Below are 26229 nucleotides of genomic sequence, written 5' to 3' on the forward strand. Positions count from 1 at the left end.
CTAGTGCCTGCTTGACCACTCACCTGCCGTGTGATCTTAGGCAAATCTCTTTCTCTTTCTAAGCCTCTGTTTCCTTATCTGTAAAATGGGGATGAATTGAAACAGTATTTATTGTCTCCTGAGCTATGATTCTCGGAGCCCTGGTGACGCGGTGGTTAAGAGCTGCAACTGCTAACCAAAAGGTCAGCAGTTCAGATCCACCAGTTGCCCCTTGGAAACCCCATGGGGCAGTTCTATTCTGTCCCATAGGGTCGCTAAGAGTCGGAATTGACTCGATGGCAACGAGTTTGATTTTTTTTTTTTTTAAGCTGTGATTCTGTGGTCTCCTGCCTGGTACACAGGTGGCCCTCTCACTCCTCAGCCCCACCACATGCCTCTTTACAGCCAAGAATGCTTCCTTCTCCATATGGGGCAGGTGTGTATCCTGCCTTCTCTGCCCCACACCTGGACACAACTTAGGATAACTGCAGGCTGCATTTAGAGGGAGGAAGCTGCAGTGGAGGGAAGAGTCTGGCTCTGCCACCCACTCCCAGTGCTGGTCCAGAGGGGCCCCTCCCCAGTCTGGGCCTCAGCAGCAGCCCTGACAACTCCCTTCTGGCAGGGACCAATTGCCCAATAAGCAAGGTATACACGGGCCTACTTATTTACTAATCTGTAGTGCACAATTTCAAAGATGTGGTGAAACCCACGTGAATTTGTGCACTACAAATTGGTAAGTAAACACAAGTAAGCCCGTGCGTACCTTGCTTACTGCTTAATCTGCCCCTGCCTTCTGGAGGAAGAGAAAGCTGGCCACCTGGTCTTTCTCAGCCCTGGCGACACGTTGCAATCAAATGGGAGCGTCTGACCAGTACAAAACATAACCCAGCTCAAGCAAGGTGAAACCAACTCTCTGGGCTGGAGCTCAGCACCACTAGTTTACAGGCTTTCCCAGGTGAAGATCTCTGGTCGAGAGCAGGGCTACTCTGAGTGACGCCTGGACCAGCAGCATCATCACTTCACCTGGGAACCAGTTAGAAATGCAAATTATCTGGTCTCACTATCCCAGCCCTACTGAATCACAATGCCTGGGGTGGAGCCCCGGAAGCTTTGTTTTAACAAGCCCTGCAGGTGAGGGGGATGTAAACCAAAGTTTGAGAAGCACAGGTCTAAGTGACTTCTGCGGTCCCTCCTACTCCTAGGGCTCCTGTTGAAATACGCTCTGCCACTTTTGACGATGCCATCCCGGTTTTAAGAATCAGTGTTGATGCCTCTGTGTCAATATGTGATTCATCCGTATTATTTTCTGTAATAAAGAACCAGCCTTTATGTTCCCTTACTCATATGAGTGCAGTGCAAGAACACTCAGGTTGTCTGGCAACAATTGACAAAACATGTCAGGATACACTTCAGTTCAGTTGTCTGGAAGCTCAATGTGAGGTGACAGAGTGACGTGGCTTCCAGCAACCTCGATGCTTAACTCACTTCCTCCTGAGGTTGCCTGAGAGGACAGGGGAAACTCCCTCCACCCCTGAGAGTTTGGGCAACTTAGAGAGCTCAGGCCCAGGTGTCCAGGGAACGGGCTTGTTTGAGAAACTGCCAAACGCTTTGAGTACAAGATTTGGTCACCAGCTTTGTTTGTTGTGAAGATGATTAAGGCCAAATGAATATACCATTCTGGTGGGAGAAACTCTTTGGGGTTGCCCTTGGCTTTCTGATTATTCCAGGAGCAGGTTTGTGGTGCTACAGCCAAGTATCATTTATCAGCCAAATTAGAGTAGGCGTAGAAGAAAAATTCATACCTTACGTGAATCAAAAACTCAAGTCAGAATAAATCAGACACAAAAGACAAATATTATATGATCCCACTTATATGAAATATCCAGAATAGGCAGATGCATAGAGGCCAAAGTTTATTAGCGGTTACTAGGGCCAGGAGGGAGGACGGAGGGAAAGGTATTTCTTGAGGGGCACTGAGTTTCTGTTAAGAGTGATGAAAATATTTGGAAAGTTAGTGGCAATGGTTACACAACATGGTAAATGTAATTAATGTCACTAATTGTACATGTAAAAAAGGTTGGGATGGCAAATGATTGTTATACATATTTTTACCCCAATAAAAAAAATAAATTAAATCAGGGAACAAGGTTGTCTTGAAAGAGTTGTGGCAGTTGCTATTCAAAACTGTAGTCTTTTCCATAATTCCAGCTTTTTTATATAGCCAGTATTGGTTTTTATTGTTCTCATTTTGTTTTACTGGATTTTTTAAAGAAGCTTGGACTTTTTTTGTGCCCTCCCTTTTTTTGTTTTTACTGATACATATATTAGATTTGCATAAAGTTGTAACTGCGATCATACACTTTTTTTCATACAGTCTTTTTATCCTTTTCTTCTTTCCTTGGCTTCTATCTTTTCTTCCCTCCACGCACAATGGCATGTCCTGCCCCCCCATGCGAACTTCACCCCATATGGCCACATTTTTTAAGACATTAAAGAAAAAGAAGACTTTTAAAAGAAGTCTTGACACATGGTAACTTAATGCTTCCAAATTCGGTTTTTTTACCGCACGTTACAGTTTTGTTCTAAAAAACCAACCATAAGATTTTAAATTGAGAGGGCTTATTACAGTCTTTATTCTGCCTCTTACTAGTACCAAACTGAACTGTTGAGATGAAAGCTGTAAGTCAGAGATGAGACCTTCTGTTCTGGGGCAGATGTTTTTCAAGGACAAGGAAAGTTCACTATAAATACGACTTGGTACTGTTGCCTACAGAAGCCCTGGTGGCGCAGTGATTAAAGTGTTTAGCTGCTAACCGAAAGGTTAGCAGTTTGAACCCACCAGCCACTCCACAGGAAAAAGATGTGACAGTCTGCCTCCGTAAAGATTACAGCCTTGGAAACCCTATGGGGCAGTTCTACTCTGTCCTGTGGGGTCACTGTGAGTTGGAATGGCCTTGAAGGCAGTGGTACTGTTGCCGACAATAACATGCACAAAAAAGCAGCAGAGCCATCCCTTCAAACCTTCATCTGGGCTCAGCTTAAGGAAAATGCAGAGGAGGGCTTTTAACAGCTACACTGAAGCATCAGTCATTTAAGTGATGGGAGAAAGGCTGGGTCACTGCTTTGCACAGCTCCAGGGGGCACCATTCATACTGTATTCCCACTGAATGATGTTCCCTGGAGCTGGGCGATGAGTTGGCCCTGGTGGGAGGCCAGTCTGAATCAATTTAAATCTGAAAATATAACTTATTTTGAAGAAGTGAAGGACTTCGCTTTTCTCTAAACTAGCAAACTTCTGTGTTTAGCAATCTTCTTCTGTAAAGGACCAGGCAGTAAATATTTTAGGCTTTGAAGGTCATACAGTCTCTGTCACAGTTGTTCAACTCTGCTGTTGTAGCATGAAAACAGTCATTTACAAATAGGTAAATGAATGACCATGACTGTGTTCTAATAAAACTTTATTTACAAAAACAGGCAGTATGCCAAATCTGTAGTTGCCAGTCTCTGCTCTAAGCAGCAGTGGGGAATGACATTTGATAATAGCAATAGCTAACATCTATTGAACATTTACCTTAGGTCAGGCTCTGGTAATCGGATGCAGTTTGTGTGGTTATTGCCTCCATTTTATAGATGAAGGGCTTAGGTAACTTACCCAAGATCACACTGCTAGATAATAGGATGCAAATTCAGATCTTGTTCCAGAACCTGGTGTTTAATCATTACTGGGTACCTTCACTCCCATCTCTCAATCAGTTAGAATGCACCACTAGTAACCCCCAGGCCTCAGAGAGAGAACCAAGTGTGATGGCATCAGTGTGCACTGATGTATCCCAGAGAGAAATTTGGACAGCTTTTGAAGAGAAACATGAAAAAGAAGGAAGAGAGATCAAAGAAGCCTAGGTAAGAATAGGGAGATGGCCATGCCTAATGCAAGAGGTCTCTGGTGCTCAGACTTTGTATGCTGAGGTCAGTGCTGTTTGTTTTCTTTCCTTCTCTTAGTTTTCATTATTTAAGATTATTTTAAATCATCTCTATTTGACACTATATTGTCTATATGCATGACTATATTTGCTTAATTAGTCACTATTAGTCTCTCCCACTAAAATGCATGCTCCTTGAGGACAAGACATTTGTCTGTTTTGTTCACTGCTGTATCCCCAGTGTCTAGAAGAGATCCTGACTCAGAGTAGGCACTCAATAAATATATGTGCAAGTAATGAATGAAATGTGATTTATAACTACATAATCTAACTCCATTCAGTCACAAACAAGTCAAGTGCCAGGTTTTGGGAATGGCATCAGTACAAAAGTAGACATGACCTCTCTTCTTATTCTCAGGATCTTCCCACCAGGGGTCTATCCATGATTATTCTTATGTCTCATAGAGCTGAGGTGCAGTATCATACTTTGCCCTTAGATGTTACTGTCCTACACATAAACACAGAATCACTAATTGTCAAGACCCAAGTAATGATTATAATAATAAGTTATCATTTATTAATCATCTTCTATGTGCCAGGTATTATACTAGGTGCTTTCCATACATCATCTCATTTTATTCTTATAACAACCCTGGAAGCTAGAGATCACTGGCCCCACCGTATAGATGAGGAAACTGAGGTATGACGAAGTTAAACAATTTGCCCAAGGTCACATTTGTCAAGAGTTGGGGTTAGAACAAGATCTTTCCTTGTTCTTTCCTTTGCACCATACTTAGAGAATAATAGACCAGCCTAGCACTGAGCGCTCAGGACATGATTTCTTAGGTCATGTCAGCCAATGCTTATCGAATGTTTATTTCTACACCAGGCCTCAGGCTGGGCACTAAGAACACAGCGATGAGCAAAAAACAAGCCACACAGAGCTCACAATCCAGTGGGGAGGATAGACATTAATCAAGTTACCACATATAAATGTAAAGTTACAAATGTCGTAGGGCTTCAAAGGAAGGTAGACATGGCCATAAACTCCGAGGAAATGTCCTCTGGCCTCGTAGGGGAGACAAAGATGTGTGCCCTGAGGTCTTGAGGGTCCAGTGGAGAGGGATAAGAACCTGAACAGGTGGCACCTCGTGGGAAGTAGAACCTGAGCTCTGGGCAGGAGGCAATTCCCTTGAACTTGCTCAACAATGCTACTTTCTCCTGGCCCTTTCCTGAGAGCTTACTGTTTCAGTCCCCACACATTCCCCAAGAAAGTCTGAGTGCAGCCCCTGTACAAAGCTTCAGGGTATAGAGAGGAGGCGGAGTGGTCTCTGCCTCCATTCGCCAAACATGGTTACAGCGGATGCCCCATGTGAGGCACACATGGGTTCCCAGAGAGGAGCTGCTTGAGCTCAGTCTTGAAGTCAGAGTAGTAGTGTGTCTGCAGAAAGGTAGGGGAAGGACTTTCCAGGGGGCAGGCACAGCGTGGGCAAATGCCTGGAGGCTGGAACAGCCCCGTGTGCAGCAGAAGTAGAGAGGCTCCCTCCAGCCTGTCCAGGGGGCAGTGCAGGTCCCAGGCCTAAGCTCCTGGCGTGGCTCCCTTTCACCTCAGTTTCTCAAGACTGGTGGGGAGTTCCTGGTTCCCCAGAGGGCAAGGGTAAGCTGAGCTTCTGCAAAGCATCAGCAGTTCACTGGATGCTTCTGGAAAAATCTCAGAAAAGAGGCTTTGCCAGCACCCCACCCCAGGTAAAAAGGGTTTTGGTGGATTTGATCTCTTTGGCAGGAATTCAGCAACTTGTTCTTCTTGTTCTTTTCACATTTGGCCACAAAGAGGCCTCTTGTGGTTCTATTTCTCCTTTAAAAATGTCTTTAATCGTTAAAAGCTGGACATGGTGATATTTCTTAAGCCTCTGCCTCAGTTTTGTTTATTTTTTTCCAGAACTGCTTTATCGTGGTAGCTTTTATTTGGGGGGAGGGATATGAATGAGTGAAATACAAGTTAGCTTTGGTGCTGATAGTGTCTGTCCCTATCAGACAGAAGGCGGGTGGGAATCTCACAGCACAATAAAGACATCCCAGGCTACAGACAGTGATGGGGGTTGTATTTCTTCTTTTTATATCTTTCATCTCAATCCCATCCATCAAACTTTTAAGTAGCTACTACTACATGCCAGGCCCAGCTGGATGCTGAGAGTACATAAAGAAGTAAAACAGGCCTCCCTTCTGTCAGGGGCTCCCCAGTTTACTGAGGAAGGCAGATGTGTAGACAGCTTAATATAATGCGTGATCAATGCTGAAAATGGTAGAGGGTGTGGACTCTGTGAGAGTAATTCGTTCTTCACATGGGGTTGCCAGGAGTCGTGATCAACTCGACAGCAGCTAACAACATGGGAGTAATTAGTTCTGCTGTGGGAGTTAGAGAGGACTTCAAGGAGGAGGTGGCAATTGATGTGGGTCTTTAAGGATTATTAGGAGCTTGCCAAACAGAAAGCATAGAGCGTTTCAGCAAAAGAACCAGTACTCAGAAAGGTGTGGAGGGTGAAAATCACAGCACGCTAGAGACTAGGGAGTGGTCAAGCTTCAACAAAGTGCGTGTGTGAGTTTGGGGAGTGGTTGGGGCCAAGCTCAGGAAGGCCTTGAGTGCCAAGTGAAAGGAGTTTGACTGCAATTGCCCCGTAGATGATGCGGAGTCACAAAGACTCAAGCCAGGGTGACATGATGGGGTCACTCCTCTGACCTGGCCCCTCAGCTGCCATCTGGAAAGCTCTCTCTCATGTCCACCTCCTCTGTTCCTGCCCTCTCTGCAGATCATCAAGGACCAGAAGCTGCTTGTGATTGTTGGGGGCATGCTGCTGATCGACCTGTGCATCCTGATTTGCTGGCAGGCTGTGGACCCCCTGAGGAGGACAGTGGAGAGGTACAGCATGGAGGTGAGCACCAGGGCCAGCGGGAGGGGGCCTGCAGGGACGCGGCTCCCAGACATGTGGGGACAGCTGGGAGCACGTTTCCTGGATAGCCCAAGGCACACTTCTGGGCAAGAAATACTCTCCAGGTGTTTTAGAAGCCCTCACTTGCAGAAAGGGAAATGACATGGCATTTTTATCTCTCCTTTAAGGTAAGTCCCCTAAGGACTAGTTACTATATGATTTTCAAAGTGATGAACAACATATTTCTTTTTACATGTTTGATAGCAGATATTTTGTTGTTGAAATAATCTTACATTAAAAAAAGTAAGTACTGTTAAATATATACATTTTTTAATATTCTGGGGTTTGGCCTTGCCCTTAACTCACAGTGGCCTTCCCAGGATGTCCAGATTAGGGAAGTTTGGTTCCTTTTGGGAATGGTGCTTTTGCTGACTTTCTCTAAGTTCAATTAAACGTGCCATTGCTGGATGGAGCTGGGCAAAGATGGGTAAGGTGCTGTAAGCAATGAATGTGATATAGTATACAGGATTCAGTTGAGAAAACTGGGGTATCCCCATTTCTCTCACTGCATCGTGAGGGATTTCTTTCTGTGGAATTCAGCGTGCATTCTTCAGCTAGGCTGGCAATGGTCATTCTGTGTGTTGGAGATGGAGATTTTATCCATCTGGAGAAGAACTTTTTCTAAAACGAGTTGGCCTGCCTCATTTGTCTCGAGGCAGACAAGAAGTTATTCAACCCAGTAAGAAGTTATGCAGTTGGAGTGGTAGCATTTTCTGATAACGTGGATCTAGGAGTGAGATTTAGGATTGTGTGGCTCCATCTCCCGCCTCAGTGTCCACCCGCAAGAGGAAGCACGACTCCAGACAGGCACAGCTGGAGCTAGCAGAGTGCGGCACCAACAGTGTCTGTGCCACAGGCCAAGGGGCAGGACTCAGCTGTTTAGGTGACATCTGGACACCATTCAGTTGGCAATGGAGAAGACCTGTCCCCACCTTGGGGAGATACCTCCCCCCGCCCTCCCCGACTGCCAGCACGCAGAAATCCAGGAAGGATGTCAACACTAGGAGGAGCTGTCATTGGCTAGCTGGGCCTCCAAGCTAGGGAGAGCCTGGATGATGATAATAACAAGCAATAATGAAAATGATGATAATAATAATGATAGATAACGTTTAGTGTTAACCAATTACCCCTGACAATTCTATGGAGTAGGTGCTGTTGTTAACCCCGTTTCACTGATAAGGAAGCGGAAGCCCAGAGCAGTTATATAACTTACCCAAGGTTATCCAGCAGGTTAGTGGCAACACCACTAACTCCTCCCTCCCCCAGCTATCCTGCCTTTCAGCACACGGACACCACTTTGCAGTTTTTACAGACTTTCATAGACCTGAGTCACTGGCCACAGATCTGTGACGTGGGTGGGGCAGGAAAATGTTTCCCCTTCTGCAGATGATCACGAAAGTTATAATGGGCAGACTGAGGGCCAGAATATCAGGGAGGGGGGGACGAGGCAGGCCCGGAACCCAGGGCAGATGGAGAAAGACCAGGCCCAGGAGGCTTGATGCTGAGTCCATGGGCAGGCCAGGGAGGCTGAAGGCCTGCCGCCTCCACTCAAGGTTAAGGTGGGTGCACAAGGGATCCCTGAGGCTTGGGCCATGGTGGGGAGAGGTCTGCAGGGCTAGGAGTCAGAGTCAGTAGACTCCAGAAATGGATCCAGGAAGCCTGTCCCCCTGGACCACTTAACTCAGTAAACATGTGCAGTCAGTGATCTGCATAACTGAAGGTATGTTATCACCAATCTTACCTTTCTTGCTTCTGTTCTATAGTAAGTACTGTTGCTCTCAATGGCTCTGTGCATAGAACTCTAGAACATTCCAGAGCTTTCAGGGCACTGGTTCTCAAACGGAGGAGGAGTGGGGTACCATATAAGTGCCTTCTGTGTAGATGAGGAAACTAAGGCTGGGAGGAAGGGTCCTGATGAGGGCCACTCAGCTTGTCCAAGGCAGATCCTGGATGAGATCCAGGCCCCTGGTTCCCAACCCTGATGTGCTGTCTCTGTGCTCCCCTCCCACTATCTGCTGAGATTTCTCTCTGAACCTTTCTGGCCAGCTCCTCATCTGCTTCTCTTATTTTAGGGTTGCCCTGTCACTCTGTTGTCATGGTAACAGAACCCTTTGATTTGTCGACCCACAGTCCTGTCTGTTTATTGTCGTTTTTCCACCAAATGGTGCCAAGCTGTCAGTTGCTTTCTCTCAGATCCTCCTCTGTCAGACACAGAACAATGTGCTCAGGGATGTGGTCTCCAGAATTCTTCTTCGAGGGGCTGTTTCTCCCAGGACCCATAGCGAGCACCTATAGAGGGAGAACTATAGCAAGCAAAGAAGTCTAAGCTTGGGGGGAGATGATGAAAGATCTCCATGGTCTGTCCCCTCCCTGCCTCACCCACCCTGGATGCCCAAGGCTACTCTGGGCACTCTGAATACTTCGGTTCCAATCATAGGCCTCGCTCAGCGCTACACATCCAAGCCCTTGCCCATGCTATTCTTGTTCTTGTTCCCTACCACCTCTCTGCTAAGTAAACGACTTGAGCATCAGTACCAGCCTTGTGCAGTCCAGTATGAATAACTGACAATGTGCTATCACTCATCTTATCTTTCTTCTTTCTGTTCTATAGTAAGTACTGCTGCTCTCAATGGCTCTGTGCATAGAAATCCTAGAACATTCCAGAGCTTCCAGAGCAATGGTTCTCAAACGGAGGTCCTGTGTTACCTCCTGTGGGGATGTGGCCTGGAGCTCACTGGCTCTTCCAGAGTTCAGCGCCTGCTCTTTCGCGCCCCCTTCCCAGCATCTTGAAACCAATAAAAACCAAACCTGTTGCTGTAGAGTTGATTCTGACAGAACCAAACTGCCCCTCAGGGTTTCCAGACTATAAATCTTCCCCACCCGCCGCCCCAACATTTTATTATGAACATTTTCAAACATACAACAAAATTAAAAGAATTTTACAGTGAATACCAACATACCCATCACTTAAATTTTACCATTAACATGTTGTTATACTTCTTCATTGCAAATACCTTTTTTAAACAACATAAACAGTGACTATACACGTGGACCTCACCAGATGGAATACGCAGGAATCAAATCGATTACATCGGTGGAAAGAGATGATGGAAAAGCTCAGTATCATCCGTCAGAACAAGGCCAGGGGCCGACTGTGGAACAGACCATCAATTTCTCATATGCAAGTTCAAGCTGAAGCTGAAGAAAATTAGAACAAGTCCACAAGAGCCAATGCACGACCTTGAGTACCCCCTACCTGAATTTAGAGACCATCTCAAGAGAAGATTTGACGTGTTGAACACTAATGACCAAAGACCAGACGAGTTGTGCAAGGACATCATACATGAAGAAAGCAGAAGGTTGTTAAAAAGAAAGAAAAAACCAAAATGGATGTCAGAAGAGACTCTGAAACTTACTTTTGAAAGTTGAGTAGCTAAAGCAAATGGAAGAAATGATGAAGTAAAAGAGCTGAACAGAAGATTACAAAGGGCAGCTCAAGAAGACAAAGTAAAATATTATAATGATATGTGCAAAGACCTGGAGTTAGCAAACCAAGAGAGAGGAACACACTCAGCATTTCTCAAGCTGAAAGAACTGAAGAAAAAATTCAAGCCTCAAGTTGCAATGTTGAAGGATTCTACGGGGAAAATATTAAATGACGCAGGAAGCATCAAAAGAAGATGGAAGGAATACACAGAGTCACTATACCAAAAAGAATTGGTCAATGTTCATCCATTTCAGGAGGTAGCATATGATCAGGAACCGATGGTACTGAAGGAACAGGTCCAAGCTGTGCTGAAGACATTGGTGAAAAACAGGCTTCCAGGAATTGACAATACTAAGTGAGATGTTTCAACAAACAATGCAGTGCTGGAAGTGCTCACTCGTCTATGCCAAGAAATTTGAAAGACAGCTACCTGGCCAACTGACTGGAAGAGATCCATATTTATGCCTATTCCAAAGGAAGGTAATCCAACAGAATGTGGAAACTATTGAACAATATCATTAATATCACATACAAGTAAAATTTTGCTGAAGATCATTCAAAAGCGGCTGCAGTAAGTACATTGACAGGGAACTGCCAGAAATTCAAGCCAGATTCAGAAGAGGAGGAAATGAGGGATGTCATTGCTGATGTCAGATGGATCCTGGCTGAAAGCAGAGAATACCAGAAAGATGTTTACCTGTATTTTATTGCCTATGCAAAGGCATTCAGCTATGTGGATCATAACAAATTATGGATAACATTGCAAAGAATGGGAATTCCAGAACACTTAATTGTGCTCATGAGGAGCCTATACGTAGATCAAGAGACAGTCGTTCGAACAGAACAAGGGGATACTGTGTAGTTTAAAGTCAGGAAAGGTGTACATCAGGGTTGTATGCTTTCACCATACTTATTCAATCTGTATGCTGAGCGAATAATCGGAGAAGCTGGACTATATGAAGATGAACGTGGCATCAGGATTGAAGGAAGACTCCTAACAACCTGCATTATGCGGATGACACAACCTCACTTGCTGAAAGTGAAGAGGACTTGAAGCACTTACTGATGAAGATCAAAGACCACAGCCTTCAGTAAGGATTACACTCAACATAAAGGAAACAAAAATCCTCACAACTGGACCAACAAGCAACATCGTGATAAATGGAGAAAAGATTGAAGTTATCAAGGATTTCATTTTACTTGGATCCACAATAACACTCATGGAAGCAGGAGTCAAGAAATCAAACAACGCATTACATTGGGCAAATCTGCTGCAGAAGACCTCTTGAAAGTGTTGAAAAGCAAAGATGTTACCTTGAAGACTAAGGTGGGCCTGACCCAAGCCATAGTATTTTCAGTTGCATCATATCATAACAACGATCTTGAGAATGGTACAGGACTGAGCAGTGTTTCGTTCTGTTGTACATAGGGTCGCTATGAGTCCAAACTAACTCGACGGCACCTAACAACAACAACATACTTTATCATGTAATTATCTACTTTAAACTCTCTATAGTTTTTTTAATTAAAAGTTTTAAATAGTTTCACCAACTATCAAGTAATAGGAGCCCTGGTGGCTCAGTGGTTAAGAGCTCAGCTGCTAACCAAAAGGTTGGCAGTTCGAATCTACCAGCCGCTCTTTGGAAGCCCTATGGGGCAATTCTACTCTGTCCTATAGGGTCAGTATGAGTCAGAACCGACTTGATGGCAACGGATTTGGTTTTGGGTTTTTATCAAGTGATAATGTGCCATTGCCTTGAGAGATGCTTATTTTTGTTTAACAGAAGGATAATTTAAACTTCAGTTAAATGTTCAGAACATGGCTTCAAACCAGTTCATTCCGGTTCAAACCCCTGCTGAGAATTTGCCTTTCCAACAAGTTCCCAGGCGATGTTAATGATTCCACCCAAGATATACTGAATCAGAATCTACAGTTTAACAAGATCTCCAGGTGATTCTTATGTATAATAAATTTTGAGAACGATTGCTAAGTTGGTGGTTCTCAGAACTGGTCCCTAGCCAGCAGCATTAGCATCACCTGGGAACTTGTCAGACATGCCAATGGTCAGCAGAGGTTCAAACTGGAACATACCGGTTGGCAGCCCTGGTTCAGAAGAATGGTTTCTTTTTTTTTTTTTTTTTTGTCATATGCTTTAGGTGAAAGTTTACAGAACAAATTAGTTCCTCATTCAAAAATTTATACACAGATTGTTCTGTAACATTGGTTGCCATTCCCACAATGTGTCAGCACTCTCCTCCTTTCCACCTCGGGTTCCCTGTTTCCATTTGTCCAGGTATCCTGTCCCTTCCTGCTTTCTCATCTTTGCTTTTGGGCCCCCTTTGTCCAAGGCTGTAAATCTTTATGGAAGTATACTGCCACATTTTTCTCCTACAGAGCAACTGGTGGGTTTGAATCGCTGACCTTTTGGTTAGCAACTGAGCGCATAACCACTGTGCCACCAGGGCTCCTCAACATCTTAAAGACTTCTCTATCAGGAGCTTTCTAGGCTGTACCCGTCTCTGCTGTGCATCCCTGCCTCCCACCCCTGCTACACCCCGAGTTTCTCCAGGGCAGGGCCCATCCTCACCCACGCCCACAAACATCTCCCACTGGGGACACAGGCACGAGCACAGCAGCATGGCCTCTGCTCTCGGGGAACCTCCAGTCTAGTGGGGGAGCAGACAGTAAACACACAAACAAATAAATTCTGTTGCTTTAGAGTGTGTAGATTCTGGTAGCAGTTAAGAGGAAGTAAAGAGACTGAAGGGCTCAAGAATAACAACGAGGACCCGTGGAAGAGATTCTCCCAGTAAGAATGCATACAAGTGTCCGGGGAATGAAAATCTGATTCTGAATCTTACTGGAGGCATCCCAACTCACTTACTCATTTTCATTTAATAAATATTTATATAGCACTTGTCATGTGCCAGGTACTGTTGTAAATGCTGCACAAGTATTAACTCATCTAATTTAATTTTCACGACGACCCTGTGAGGGAAGAGCTATGATTTTCCGCATTTTATAGATGAGGAGACTGAGACAGAGAGTTTCAGTGACTTGCCCATAGTCACACAGCCGGTAAGTGACAGAGCATGGATTCTAACACAGGTGGTCTGTTTGAACCCTGCTGCCATCCTGCCTGCATACATGGATGGAAGGGATCCCCAGGAAAGGGGAGAGAGGTCCTGAATTCTTGTTTCACCCCCTGCTGCCCCTTTCAGGGGCTGCACACACACCCCTCAGAGAAGGCTGTGGCCCTGGAGCCTGACGCATGCATGGCCTCTGTGCCGAGGCTGAGCCTCAGATCTGGCTCATCACCCCCCAGCCTCCCCACGTGCCCCTGAGTGACTGCAGCCTCACTCTCATTTATTCAACAACATTTAACAAGTGCATAGTGTGCAGTGCACCTACTATGCAGCAAGCCCTGTGCTGGGCTCCAGAGAGGCCGCTGTGAACAAGACATGGCCCTGCCTTCAGGGATCCCTCGGTGCAGTCGGGGAAACAGACAAGTCAGTGGGTAATGCCTGCTCCATGCAGAGAGCGTGCTGGGCAGGGACAGGGTGCTGTGAGAGCTTGAGGAAGGGCACCTGTCTGGCCTTGTGGTGTCAGGGCAGGCTTCTTGGCTGAGAGCCGAGTGGGTGTGAGGACGCAGAGAGGTGGAAAGGATGCTCAGGCAGAGGCAGCTGCGTTTGGAGAGAAGGCAGCTCATCCGATTAACCAAGTGCTGGGAGGATGGGGGCAATGGGAACGCTACACAGGGCGGGTGAATTGGTACGTTAGCACAAGCACTTTGCAAAACAATTTGACGCCAGTAAAGTCAGAGATGCACACGCCCAGCAGTCCCACTAGGGCACTTCCCTAGAGACACTCTCACTCGTGAGCCTGAGGAGGCAAAGGTGTTCATAGCAGCATTGTCCGTAGTAGCCAGAAACCAAATGTCCCTCAGCAGTAAATGGATATATGGATTATGGTACTTTCAAACAAAGGAACGCTATCCCACTGTGAAGATGAGTAACCCGCAGCTATACACATCAACTTGAATGAATCTCAAAAACATAACATTGAGCAAAAAAAGCAAATTATAGATAAATACCCATAATATTTTTTTATTTATTTAAAGTTTGAAAACTAGAGACACTAAGCACATTACTGTTTAAAGATGCATACACAGGAAGTAAAACTGTTTTAAAAAAAAAAACAAAAACACAGTTGTGTGTGAGGATGGTGGTGAGCTCATGGTGGATGAGGTGGGAGGATGCCATTGGGAAGGGCACAAGAGGGCCTATAAGGTTCTGACCAGGTTTTCTTCAAACTGTACATATATGTTATAGCTACTCTTTGGAAGGTATGATCTATATCTTTTTTTTTCTTCTTAAAAAGTTTAAAAAGCTGTGAAATTGTTCTGCTGGCTAGAGCCAAGGGTACCATTGGGGAAGTGGCAGGAGGGATGGATGATGCTGCAGGCAGAGCTTGGATCACTGGGGGCCTTGTGTGCTCTGCAGAGGAACTTACACTTCAAAAGTAAAGATACCTAATCAGGGGAGTGACGTGATCAGATCTGCCTGGCTGCAGGGTGAGAACAAGGAGTCCTAGGTGCAACAGTTAAGCGCTCAGCAGCTAACTGAAAAATTGTTGGTTTGAACCCACGCAGTGGCTCAGCAGGAGAAAGGCCTGACGATCTGCTCCCATAAAGATTATAGCCTAGAAAACCCTACAGGACAGTTCTAGTTCTCTACACGGGGTCACTATGAGTCAGAATTGACTCGATGGCACCTAACAGGGTGAGAACAGTTGGAGTGGCAAGGCTGTAGGCCCGGAGACCTGCTAGGTGATTTGGCAGTAATCCAGGCAGGAGCCAACGGTGACCCAAATCCAGGCAGTGGGAGTGGACAGAAGTGGACAGATTTGAGAGATTGAAGGACTTGGTGATGGATTGACTATAGGGTGGGGGAGGAAGGCAGCAAGGGTGATGCCCAGATTTCTGACTGGATGATGAGAGCGTGGTGCCCTTCATTGAGGCACCTTCACTGAGGCAGGGCTGCCGAACAAGGAGCAGGTTTGAGAGGGTGCATAGAGGGCTTTGTTTCTGATCATAAATCTGAGGTGCCTGAGGGCTTTCTAGGCAGAGGGACTGGGGCTGGGTTCACAGACAGGAAGTTTGTCCTGGAGATGGAGATGGAGATGTCGGGGGGTGGGGGGGCAGTTAATAGGTTTAGGATGGGAGTCATGGGATGAGTGTGGTCACCCAGACAGTGGATACAGTGAGGAATGAAGACCTCCTGGCTGGAGCCCCAGGAACCACTGAGGGATGAGGGCACTGGAGGAGGAGCCCAGGAGAATTGAAGGGGTGGTCAGACAGGTAGAGGAGAGCCAGGAGAGAGAGGTGCCCATGGGCAGAGGGACGGGAGAGAGAGCTGCCCACAGGTGGAGTGATGGGAAGGAGAGGTGTTCATGGACAGAGGGACGGGAAGGAGAGATGTTTGTGGACAAAGGAAAGGGAGAGAGAGGTGCCCAAGGGTGAGGGACAGGACAAGCTGGTGTCCCCTGGCTTGGCCCATGCTTAGTGCTCCTGTACCACATCTCAGCCCCTCCTCTGCTTTACAGACTGATGGAGATTGGCCGTTTCCTCTGAGTTCTGCATTTCAGATATAGCAGGTGTGGGTAAATCTGCCATGTATGTTTAATAGTCTTTTAAATATGATTTGTATTCTTGGAAAGGGGGGAAAATCCTCTCGTTTGGAGCATCTACTCTACTAGTGGCAATGGTGAGGAGGTGTTGGACAGATGGGGCTGGAGTTCAGGGAGAGGTATAGGCATCTGAGATGGAAACTTGGAAGTTGTCAACACACAGATGACATTTAAAGCCCTGCATGAGCTCACCGAGGGAAGCCTTGCAGAAAGAGAATGGAACCAACCACTGAGCTCTGGATCACTCTGAGTGTTTGAAGGTTGAGGAGGGAGGAGGAAGCAGCAAAGGAGACCTAAAAGGAGAAGCCACAGAGACCAGAAAAAAAAACCAGAGAAGTTTGTTGTTAGTTACTGTCAAATCGGCTCTGACTCGTGATGACCCTGTGTACGGCAGAATGAAACGTTGCCTGAGCCATCTCCACAGTTGTTGGTATGCTGAAGTCCATTGTTGCAGCCACCGTGTATTTTGCGTGCCTTCCAACCTAGGGGACTCATCTGCCAACACTGTGTCTAACAATATTCTGCTTTCATTAGCTGATTTCCAGAAGTAGATTGCCAAGCCTTTCTTCCTAGTCTGTCATAGTCTGGAAGCTCCACTGAATCCTGTCCACCATGGGTGACCCTGCTGGTATTTGCAGTACCAGTAGCATAGCTTCCAGTGTCATAGCAATATGTAAGCCACCACAGTACGACAAACTGAAAGACGAGTAGTGGCAGATGAGTTTGGTGTCCTGGAAACCAAATGAAGAAGTGTTTCAAGGAGGAAGTTTTGATGAACTGTGTCAACTGCTGCTTTAAGATCAAGGAAGATGAAGACTCAGAATTGGCAGGGTGTACGTGTGTGTATAAGGAGCCCTCGTGGTGCAGTGGTTAAGCACTTGGCTGCTAACTGAAATGTCAGCAGTTAGAACCCACCAGCCACTCCTTGGAAGAAAGATGTGGCAGTCCGCTTCTGTAAAGAGTACAGCCTTGGTAACCCTATGGGGCAGTTCTGCTCTGTCCTATAGGGTCACTGTGAGTCAGAGTTCAACTTGACAGCAATGAATTGTGTATCTTAGTTATTTAGTGCCGCTATGACAGAAATACCACAAGTGGGTGTCTTTAACAAACAAAAACTTATTTTCGCACTGTTTAGGGAGCTAAAAGTCTGAATACAGGGTGCTGGCTCTAGGGAAAGACTTTCTTTCTGTTTCCTCTGGAGGAAGGTCCTTGTCTCTTTGAGCTTCTGCTCCTGGGCGATCTTCACGTGGCTTTGCATCTCTCTTCCCCTATCTCTGCTTACTTGCTTGTCTTATTCTGCGCTTTTTATATTTTGTAAGAAATTGACTCAAGACACACCCTACACTAATCCTGTCTCATTAGCATAACAAAGACAGCCCGTTCCCAAATGAGATTATAGCCACAGGCATAGAGATTAGGATTTACAATACATATTTTTGAGGAACACAACTCAATCCATAACAACATGAATATACACACTCATACAAGAGTTTTTTCTTTTCAGGAAAATAATTTGAGGTAATTTCCCCTAAAAAGTAAATGCAGTGCATGCTAATGGTGTGAAGACAGCCTGTGATGATCCTAGGTGGAAGGGTATTTATTTTTTCCCAAGCTTTCTGTTATGGATTGAATTGTGTCCCCTCAAAATATGTGTTGGATGGATCACATGAACCACAGCCTACACGACCCCAAGACCAGAGGAACTAAGTGGTGCCCGGCTACCACTACCTACCGCTCTGACTAGGATCACAACAGAGGGTCCCAGACAGAATGAGAGAAAATTGTAGAACAAAAAATCAAATTCACAAAAAAGACCAGACTTACTGGTCTCGCCGAGACTGGAGGAACCGCCAAGACTATGGCCCTAAGACACCCTTCTGACCTGGAACTGAAGCCGTTCCCAGAGACCATCTTCTAGACAAACAATAGACAAACCCATACAATAAGCAATAACACCCGAGAGGAAAGTGTTCCTTAGAACAATCAATTATATGAAATCGAAAGGGCAACATTTGCCCAAAAGCAAAGATGAGAAGGCAGGAGGGCATAGAAAATCAGGACAAAACGAAACAGGGAACCCAGGGCAGAAATGGGGAGAGTGCTAACACATTGTGGGGAATGAAACCAAAGCCGTGAAGCACAATGTACAAACCATCGAAAGGGAATCTAATTTGCTTTATAAACTTTCACGTAATGCACAGTTAAAAAAAAAAAAAAGAATTTGAAAAAAATAATATATATATGTATGTGTGTGTTGGAGTCCTTTCCCCTATAGCTGTGGATGTAATCCACTTTGCACATAGGGTTTTATTTATCACGTTAATGAAGCCATATTGGTATAGGGTGTGTCCTATAGCTAATCATTTCTGAATTAATAAAAAGAGCAGATTAGACACAGAGACAAGTAAGCACAAACTTGGGGAAGACAGATGCCACGTGAAGATCACGAAGAAACCCAGGAACACACCGGGGCTACGCAAGCTGAGACAAGGAGCTTCCCCTCAGAACTGACACACAGAAAGAGCCTTCCCCTACAGCCAGTGCCCTGAATTCAGACTTCTAGCCTCCTAAACTGTAAGAAAATCAGTTTCTGGTCTTTAAAGCCATCCACTTGTGGTATTTCTGTTACAGCAGCACTAAAGCTAAAACACCTACCTTCTATACCAGGCCACCATCTCTGCTTCCACCTACCATTATGAACCAGTTTTGAAATGGAGCAAGCATGGCGGCCAGCACTAAAGATGTCTGGGCGTTGACTGCACAGTGCAGCCCTGTGGCAGCTTCCTGCACGCCCTGATGCCTTCCCCATCTGCTTCCCGGGCAGGCTGCAAACAAGAGACGGAGTCTTGTGCAGTTCAGTCACCCACAGGAGTGTTGTGTGTGACATTCACTCACAGAAATGACAGAAGGCTGGTCCCACTGGCTGCCAAGCAAGCTGCATCCAGAACTCCCTGCACTCTGGCTGCCTGGCTTCGTGGCCATTAGAGCAGTAACCAAGTTAAGGGCCGTTTGGGACAGAGGGCTATTACAGACTTCTCTCCACATTCCATTGTTTTCCCATCCTTTTTGTGGAAGCAAACAGGAGATTTGGAAGGCATGGACTACACTTGGCTCCGAAACTGGTAGCTTATACCAGTTATGTTTCTATGGTAACAGATATTGGAAGAGGCAAACACAAAGAGTTTTAAATAATTTTAACTCTTAGCTTCTACCTCCCTCTACAGTCACTCTGGGGGATGGGGAAGAGGGTCAATCCTAATCCTAAAGCAGATACTTTCTGGAAACATCTGGTGTCTGCATAAAGCTTGTGCAAGTCCTACCCCCACCCCCCCGCTATTCCTTTTGAAATACAAAGATGTCAGAATGGCTAGGGGCGGAGTGCTAGGGATCAAGGTCAACTCTGCTCTCTGGGCCGCTCATGAATGGCCTGGTGGCCCAAGGCTTTTGATGCTAAGGGTCGCACTCCAAGTGACAGGTCATCACTGCCAAAGCTGCCAGCCCTGGACAGGGGGTCAGGTCATTGTCATCCATAGTCATCCATGATGGGCCTGGATGGCCAGGCTGAGGCCCCACAAGATGCAAACTACAGCCCAGGCAGGGTTATAAGACTCAGTGAGGGCCTCTGATTGGTCCATTAGCTGACAGCCTCTTCAGTCTGATTGGCTAACTCCTGCGCCAAAGAGGACCTGCACCATCTGGAGTTCTGGCCAGGTCATTCTCCAGTTTAAAACCCTCCCCATCAGACACAGGATGAAGACATACTCCTTAGCAAAGTTCATGAGGCACTTGATGATCTGGCCAGGCTGGTCTCCCCAGCCACATCTCTCATAATTCCTCTCCTCACACCTGAGCTGTTGGCACTTTTCCAAAGCATGACTGTCTTAGTCTCTTAGTGCTGCTATAACAGAAATACCACAAGTGGGTGACTTTAACAAACAGAAATTTATTTTTTCACAGTTTAAGAGGTCAGAAGTCCAAATTCAGGGCTCCATCTCTAGGGGAAAGCTCTCTCTGTACACTCGGGGGGAAAATCCTTATCTCAGTTTCTTTAGCATTCTTCTTGGGGCTGCTTGGAGATCTCCACATGGCATCTATCTTTCCCTCGTTTCTGCTCACTTGTTTCTGTGCCTAGTCTGCTACTTTTATATCTTGAAAGTGATTGGCTTAAGATACAGCCTATGCTGATATGGCCTATTAGCATAACAAAGAAGACCCTATTCCCAGATGAGATTACATCCACATGTACATAACCAAACCAAACCTGTTGCCATCGAGTCATCGACTCACAGCGACCCTATAGGACAGAGTAGAACTGCCCCATAGGGTTTCCAAGGAGCGGCTGGAGGATTTAAACTGCTGACCTTTTGGTTAGCATCCAAGCTGTTAACCACTGTGCCACCAGGGCTCCATGTATAGGGGTTAGGATTTACTACACATTCTTTTGGAGAACACAGTTCAATCCACAGCAAGCACTCTCCCTCTTCTTCCATGCTTCGTGTATGCTGTCCTCTCCACTCAAGACACACTCCTCCCCACCCCAATGTGCCATCTTCATATAAAAAATTCCTACTTGATCTTTAAGAGGCAGCTCAGAAACATCTTTTCCAGGAGCCTTTGGGCCGGCCAGGTTGCCTTGGATGCCTCTATCCTATGCTTCCACTTCACCCTGTATGCCCAGCTGTAGGGTCACAACGCCGGTAATTATCTGTCTGTGCACCTGTCTCCCCCTAGTCTGTGACCTCCTCAGAGGCCAAGGCCATCTGTGTGTCCCCAGCACCCACTGGCAGGGCCTGGCTTGAAGTGAGAGCTTGGTAAATATTTACTGGATAAATTGTTCCTTCCACCTGGAACTCTCTCCCCATGCCTCCATATGTCCGCATCCAACCCATCTGTCTGGGCCCATTAAGCCAGCTTCTCAAAGAAATGTCTCTGCCTAGTTGTGATTTAATTTCATATTACACCCTCACCTTTTATCAAGGGCCCTTTTCTGAGGCTGAAGCTGCCAGTTGGAGAATGATTCAGCATGTTCTATAAAGGACTGTTGTTCAGTATGTAACTTAGTGCCCCTGAGATAAAGATCCACAGGATAGATTCCTCGTGGAATTCAGTGCCAGGAAATGGGCTATGCTATGTCTGTGAACTTATATCCACTTCCTTCCTTCGATCAAGCAATTGTAACTGGATAAGCCACTCTGTTTTCTTTTTAACCTTGGCTGCCGGTCAGTGGGAGCCAAATTCACTACTCAGCTGCAATAACCATCTTATCTCAGGTTCCTGGAGGATTATCTGGCCCTCTGATCATTTGTCTTTATTTTTAACTCTCCTGTTTTGTGTGTGCTTTTATTGTGTGCTGCCTCAGGCTCTCTGGGAGAGGAGGCAAGGTGTAAGTTCAGATTAAGTTATTAAAATGAGAATGCTAGGCGAGATTTAATTGGAGTGATATGCCGGGGAGACATTTTAAGGGTGTCCACAGACGTTTGCCTGCTGGCACGGGTCCTGGTTCAGCCCCAGCTGCAGTCAGCATTATGAGCGCAGATGTGCTGGGCCCAGTGTACACACAGAAGGACAGTGCCAGGCCACAGTGCATTTCTGCAACATCACGGGACAGAAGGCATCTTAGGTATGTGAGAGACTGCAGTTTATTTCATTGTCCTTGTTGTCTTCCCTTCCTACCTTCAGGAGGCACTGGGGCTCCAGAGGCATCTCTGGAAGACACAGAGCCACAGCCCCAGGGGACATCCCTGAGCCTGGAATTCTCCTGTCTCTACCTGTCCCAGCGCTCTCCAGGGGATGGGCTGTTTACCAGAAGTGTCCTGAAGCAGACAGCTAGAAAATTGCCCAAACTACTAGCATCTTCTGACCACTATGCTTGTCTTGTTAAAGCCATTCTCCTTCTTCTTGAGCAAGAAAGCCTTTAAATTTTGGTTATTTTTTCCAGCCCACACAACCATGCTGGCAGAAACAAGTGATGGCCACCCACCCACCCACAAAGACCTTCCCTCTCGTTGGTGGAGGGATACCATCCAACATATCCCTTTGTAAATGGTGTGTCATCAGAGCACTCACTCAGCATTTATGAAGTGCCTGTTGTATGCCATGCCTCCTCCCCCAGTCAGGCTCCCTTAAGGAGTGCACAGTCCAATGGGCAACGTTAGACATGTCCTTAAGGGATCCAGTTCCCAGCTTGCTGCTGATAGGTCTATGGTTTGCTCTGCTCAAGAAGCTCACACAGGGATGGTTGTAAACAAAGCCATCCTCTTAATGACGCACCTGCCTCCAACTATTTGTCTTTTTCTTGTTGAATTGTAAGTTATTTATATATTCTAGATACTAGACCTTTGTTAGATATATGATTTACAAATATTTTTTCCCACTTTGTGGGTTGTCTATTCACTGACTTGTTATTATCCTTTGATGCACAAAAGTTTTTAATTTAGATGAAGTCCAATTTGTCTGTCTTTTCTTTGATTTCTTGTGATTTGGTTATCATATCTAAGAAACAGTTGCCTAATCTGAGATCACAAAGATTTATACCTGTGTTTTCTTCTTCTAAGAGTTTTATAGTTTTAGTTCCCACATCTAGGTTTCTGATCCATTTTGAGTTAATTTTTGTATATGATGTGAGGTAAGGGTCCAACTTCATTCTTTTGCATGTGGATATCCAGTGGTCTCAGCACCATTTGTTGAAGAGAATATTCTTTCCCCATTGAATGGTGTTGACACTATTGTTGAAAATCAATTGACCATAGATGTTTGGGTTTATTTCTGGATTCCCAGTTCTGTTCCGTCAATCTATATGGTTGTTCATATAACAGCACCACACTGTCTTGATTACTATTGCTTTGTGGTAAATTTTGAAATTCAGAAGTTTGAGTCCTCTGACTTTGTTTTTCTTTTTCAAGATTGTTTTGGTTGTTCTAGGTCTTTGCATTTCCATATGAATTTTAGGATCATCTCATCAGTGTCTGAAAAAAATATTGGAATTTTGATAGGTGTTACGTTGAATTTGTAGATTAATTTAGGGAGTATCGCCGTCTTAACAATATCAAGTATTGCAATCCATGAACACAGTGTGTCTTTCCATTTTTTAAGGTCTTCGTTAATTTCATTCAACTTTTTTTTTTTTAGTTTGCAGTGTACAAGTTGTACACTTCTTTGGTTAATTTATTTCTAAGTATTTTATTCTCTTTGATGCTGTTGTGAATGGAATTATTTTCTTTCATTTTTGGATTGTTCATTGCTTGTGTATAGAAATACAACTGATTTCTGTGTGTTAATCTTGTATCCTGCAACCTTGCTAAATTTATCAGCTCTAATAACTCTTTTGTGGATTATTTAGGATTTTCTATATATAAGACTATGACAGCTGTAAATGGAGATAGTTTTACTTCTTCCTATCTGATCTTGATGTGTTTTATTTCTTTTCTTGACTAATTGCCCTGGCTAGAACCTTTAGTACAATGTTGAATAAACAAACAAACAAAAACAATCCATTACCATCAAGTCAATTCCAACTCCTGACGACCCATGTTTTACAGAGTAGAACTACTCCATAGGATTTTCTTGACTGTAATTCTTATGAAAGCAGATTGCTAGGCCTTTTTTCCACAGTGCCACTGGGTGGGTTTGAATCACCAACTGATCACAAACCACTTGCACCACCCAGGGACCTTTGATATATAAATTTCCCTCTGAACACTGCTTTTGCAGTGTCCCATAAGTTTTAGTATGCTGTGTTTTCATTTTCATTTATCTCAAAATACGTTTCTAATTTCCTTTTGATTTCTTCTTTGACCCATTGATTATTTAGGCTTGTGTTGTTTAATTTCCATATATTTGTGTATTTCCCAAATTTCCTTCTGCTATCGATTTCTAATTTCATTTCATTGTGGTCCGAGAACATTCTTTGTGTGATTTCAATCCTTTCAAATTTATTAAGACTTGTTTTATGGTCTAACATATGGCTTATGCTGGATAATGTTTCATGTGCACTTCAGAAGAATTTGTATTCTGCTGTTGTTGGGGGAAGTATTTTATAGGTGTCTGTTAGGTCTAGTTGGTTTATAGTGTTTTCAAGTCTTGTCTTTTCTTGCTGATCTTCTTTCTAGTTGTTCTGTTCACTGTTGAAACTGGAGTATTGAAGTCTCCAAATGTAATTGTTTGAATTGTCTATTTCTCCCTTCAGCTCTGTCAGTTTTTGCATCATATATTTTGGTGCTCTGTTGTTAGGTACATATATGTTTATAATTGTTACAACTTCTTGCTGGAATGACCTTTTATGATTGTAAAATGTCTTCTTTATCTCTAGTAACAACTTTTGTTCTAAAGTCTACTTTGTCTGATAATAATATAGCCATTCTAGCTCTCTTTTGGTTATTGCTTTATGGCATATCTTTTCCATTCTTTTACTTTCCGCCTATTTATGTAATTGAATCTAAAGCATGTTTCTGGTAGACAACATTTAGTTGGTTCATGTTTTTTAAATCCATTCTACCAATCTCTTCCTTTTAACTGGAGAGTTTAATCCATTTACATTTAATGTAATTACTGATAAGGAAGATAAAGTCCTGTCATTCTGAGAGGTATCTTTTTAAAATGCAAAACATCTTACTATCCCCCACTTAAAATTCTCCAATTTAGAATAAAATCCAAACTTTTTACCTTGCTACAAATCCCTACACAATCCAGCCCTGCCTATGTCTCTGACATTGTTTCATACCTTTCCCCTCTTCTCACCCTGCTCTAGCAACATAGACCTTCTTTCTGTGGCTCTAACACTCCAACTTTGTTCCCAACTTTAAACCTTTGCACTTGCTGCTCCCTCTGCCTAGAATGCACTTCCCCTAGATCTTCTCATGGTTGACTTTTTCTTGTCATTCAGTTCTCAGCTTAAGTGCCACTTCCTTGACTACCAATCTTTAAATGGCCCCCAAAAATTTGTTTCACTTCACCCTCTTTTACCATCATGTCATTTATCCCTCATTTCTTCATCTGTTTTCTGTCTTCCTCCACTAGGATGTGAGGTCCATGGCATAGGGCCCTTTCCCATCTCACTCAGCACTGTATCCCCAGGGCCTAGCAAGGGGTCTGGCAGGCACATAGTAAATGCTCAGTACATGTGGGTTGAATAGAGGAGTGAATAATGAGCAACTGAATGAATAAATGGACACACCTCTTTGGCATGACTCTTCTCAGCATTGACAACTTTTGACAACTTGACAGCAAGGTGATCAGTTGATCACTCCTTGACTTAAATTATTGGGTGAATATGTTGATACCAAAAAGACAAATAAGTAATGTTTTTAAAGATGAAGAGGAAAATTTATAAAGTATTTTAAAAAGAGGTTAGATCAGTGGTTCTCAATCCTGACTGCATCATCCAGATCTTTTTTAAAATACTGGTGTTCAGGTTGCATCCCCAGAAATTCTGATTTAGTTGGTTTAGAAAGGGACCTTGGTGTCGAGATTTTTAAAAAGCTACCATAGGTTCTGTTGTGCATCAGTGTTGAGCCTACTTGTCCAGGCCCTCACCGATTTCTAGAAAGGGCCCAGGGCCATGCTTTGCATGTGAGAGGTATAAATAGACTCAGAATAAATTTAAGACTAGATGGTAGGAGAAGAAAGTCCTGAATCCAGAAAACTTGAAGCCCAGATGGTTCCCTACTCACCCCCTACCCAACACCCAGCTAGAGAACATGCTAGTGACAAAGGAAATGCAGAGGAGAAGGAAGAGGGCCTCCAGGGAAGAAGCAAGTGTAGGACCCCACAGAGCCATGTGGGCCCTGCACCTCAATCTCCATCCTCACTTTTTTCTGAAAATGCTCGAGTCATCATTTGAACAATTATTTACCCTAGGTGCAGAGAGAAAGTGAGGAAGAGGAAAGAAGGGGTGTGTGGGATTCCTATTTCTGCCAGTGTTTTTCACTGCAGTTCCAGATCAAGTTCCAGACCAAAATGTTAGATGGGTTGAAAAAAAAAAATTACCCACAACTGCAAGAAGCCACCAACCACAGAAACCAACAGGAAAGCAAGAGGGCAAGGGAACCACAGCTTCCAAGCAACTTGGCACCCATGGCAGCTCTGAATTGGAACCATCCGCCATTTGGTGGGATGGTCATTATTTTCTACCATTGTCTGGTTTGGAGTTTTCTCCCTTGTGTGATTAAA

General features: G+C 44.7%; 1 protein-coding gene across 1 annotated transcript in view; it reads left to right on the top strand.

Annotated features, from left to right (window-relative positions):
* GABBR2 (gamma-aminobutyric acid type B receptor subunit 2) overlaps positions 1-26229 on the top strand; it is a 272614-nt gene that overhangs the window by 210123 nt on the left and 36262 nt on the right. The window contains exon 12 of the mRNA XM_023727472.1: positions 6707-6829. Within this exon, the coding sequence (XP_023583240.1) occupies positions 6707-6829 (123 nt within the window). The remainder of the gene's footprint in view (positions 1-6706; positions 6830-26229) is intronic.

This window comes from Trichechus manatus, unplaced genomic scaffold (genome assembly GCF_000243295.1).
Source record: "Trichechus manatus latirostris isolate Lorelei unplaced genomic scaffold, TriManLat1.0 scaffold00016, whole genome shotgun sequence".
NCBI lineage: Eukaryota > Metazoa > Chordata > Mammalia > Sirenia > Trichechidae > Trichechus > Trichechus manatus.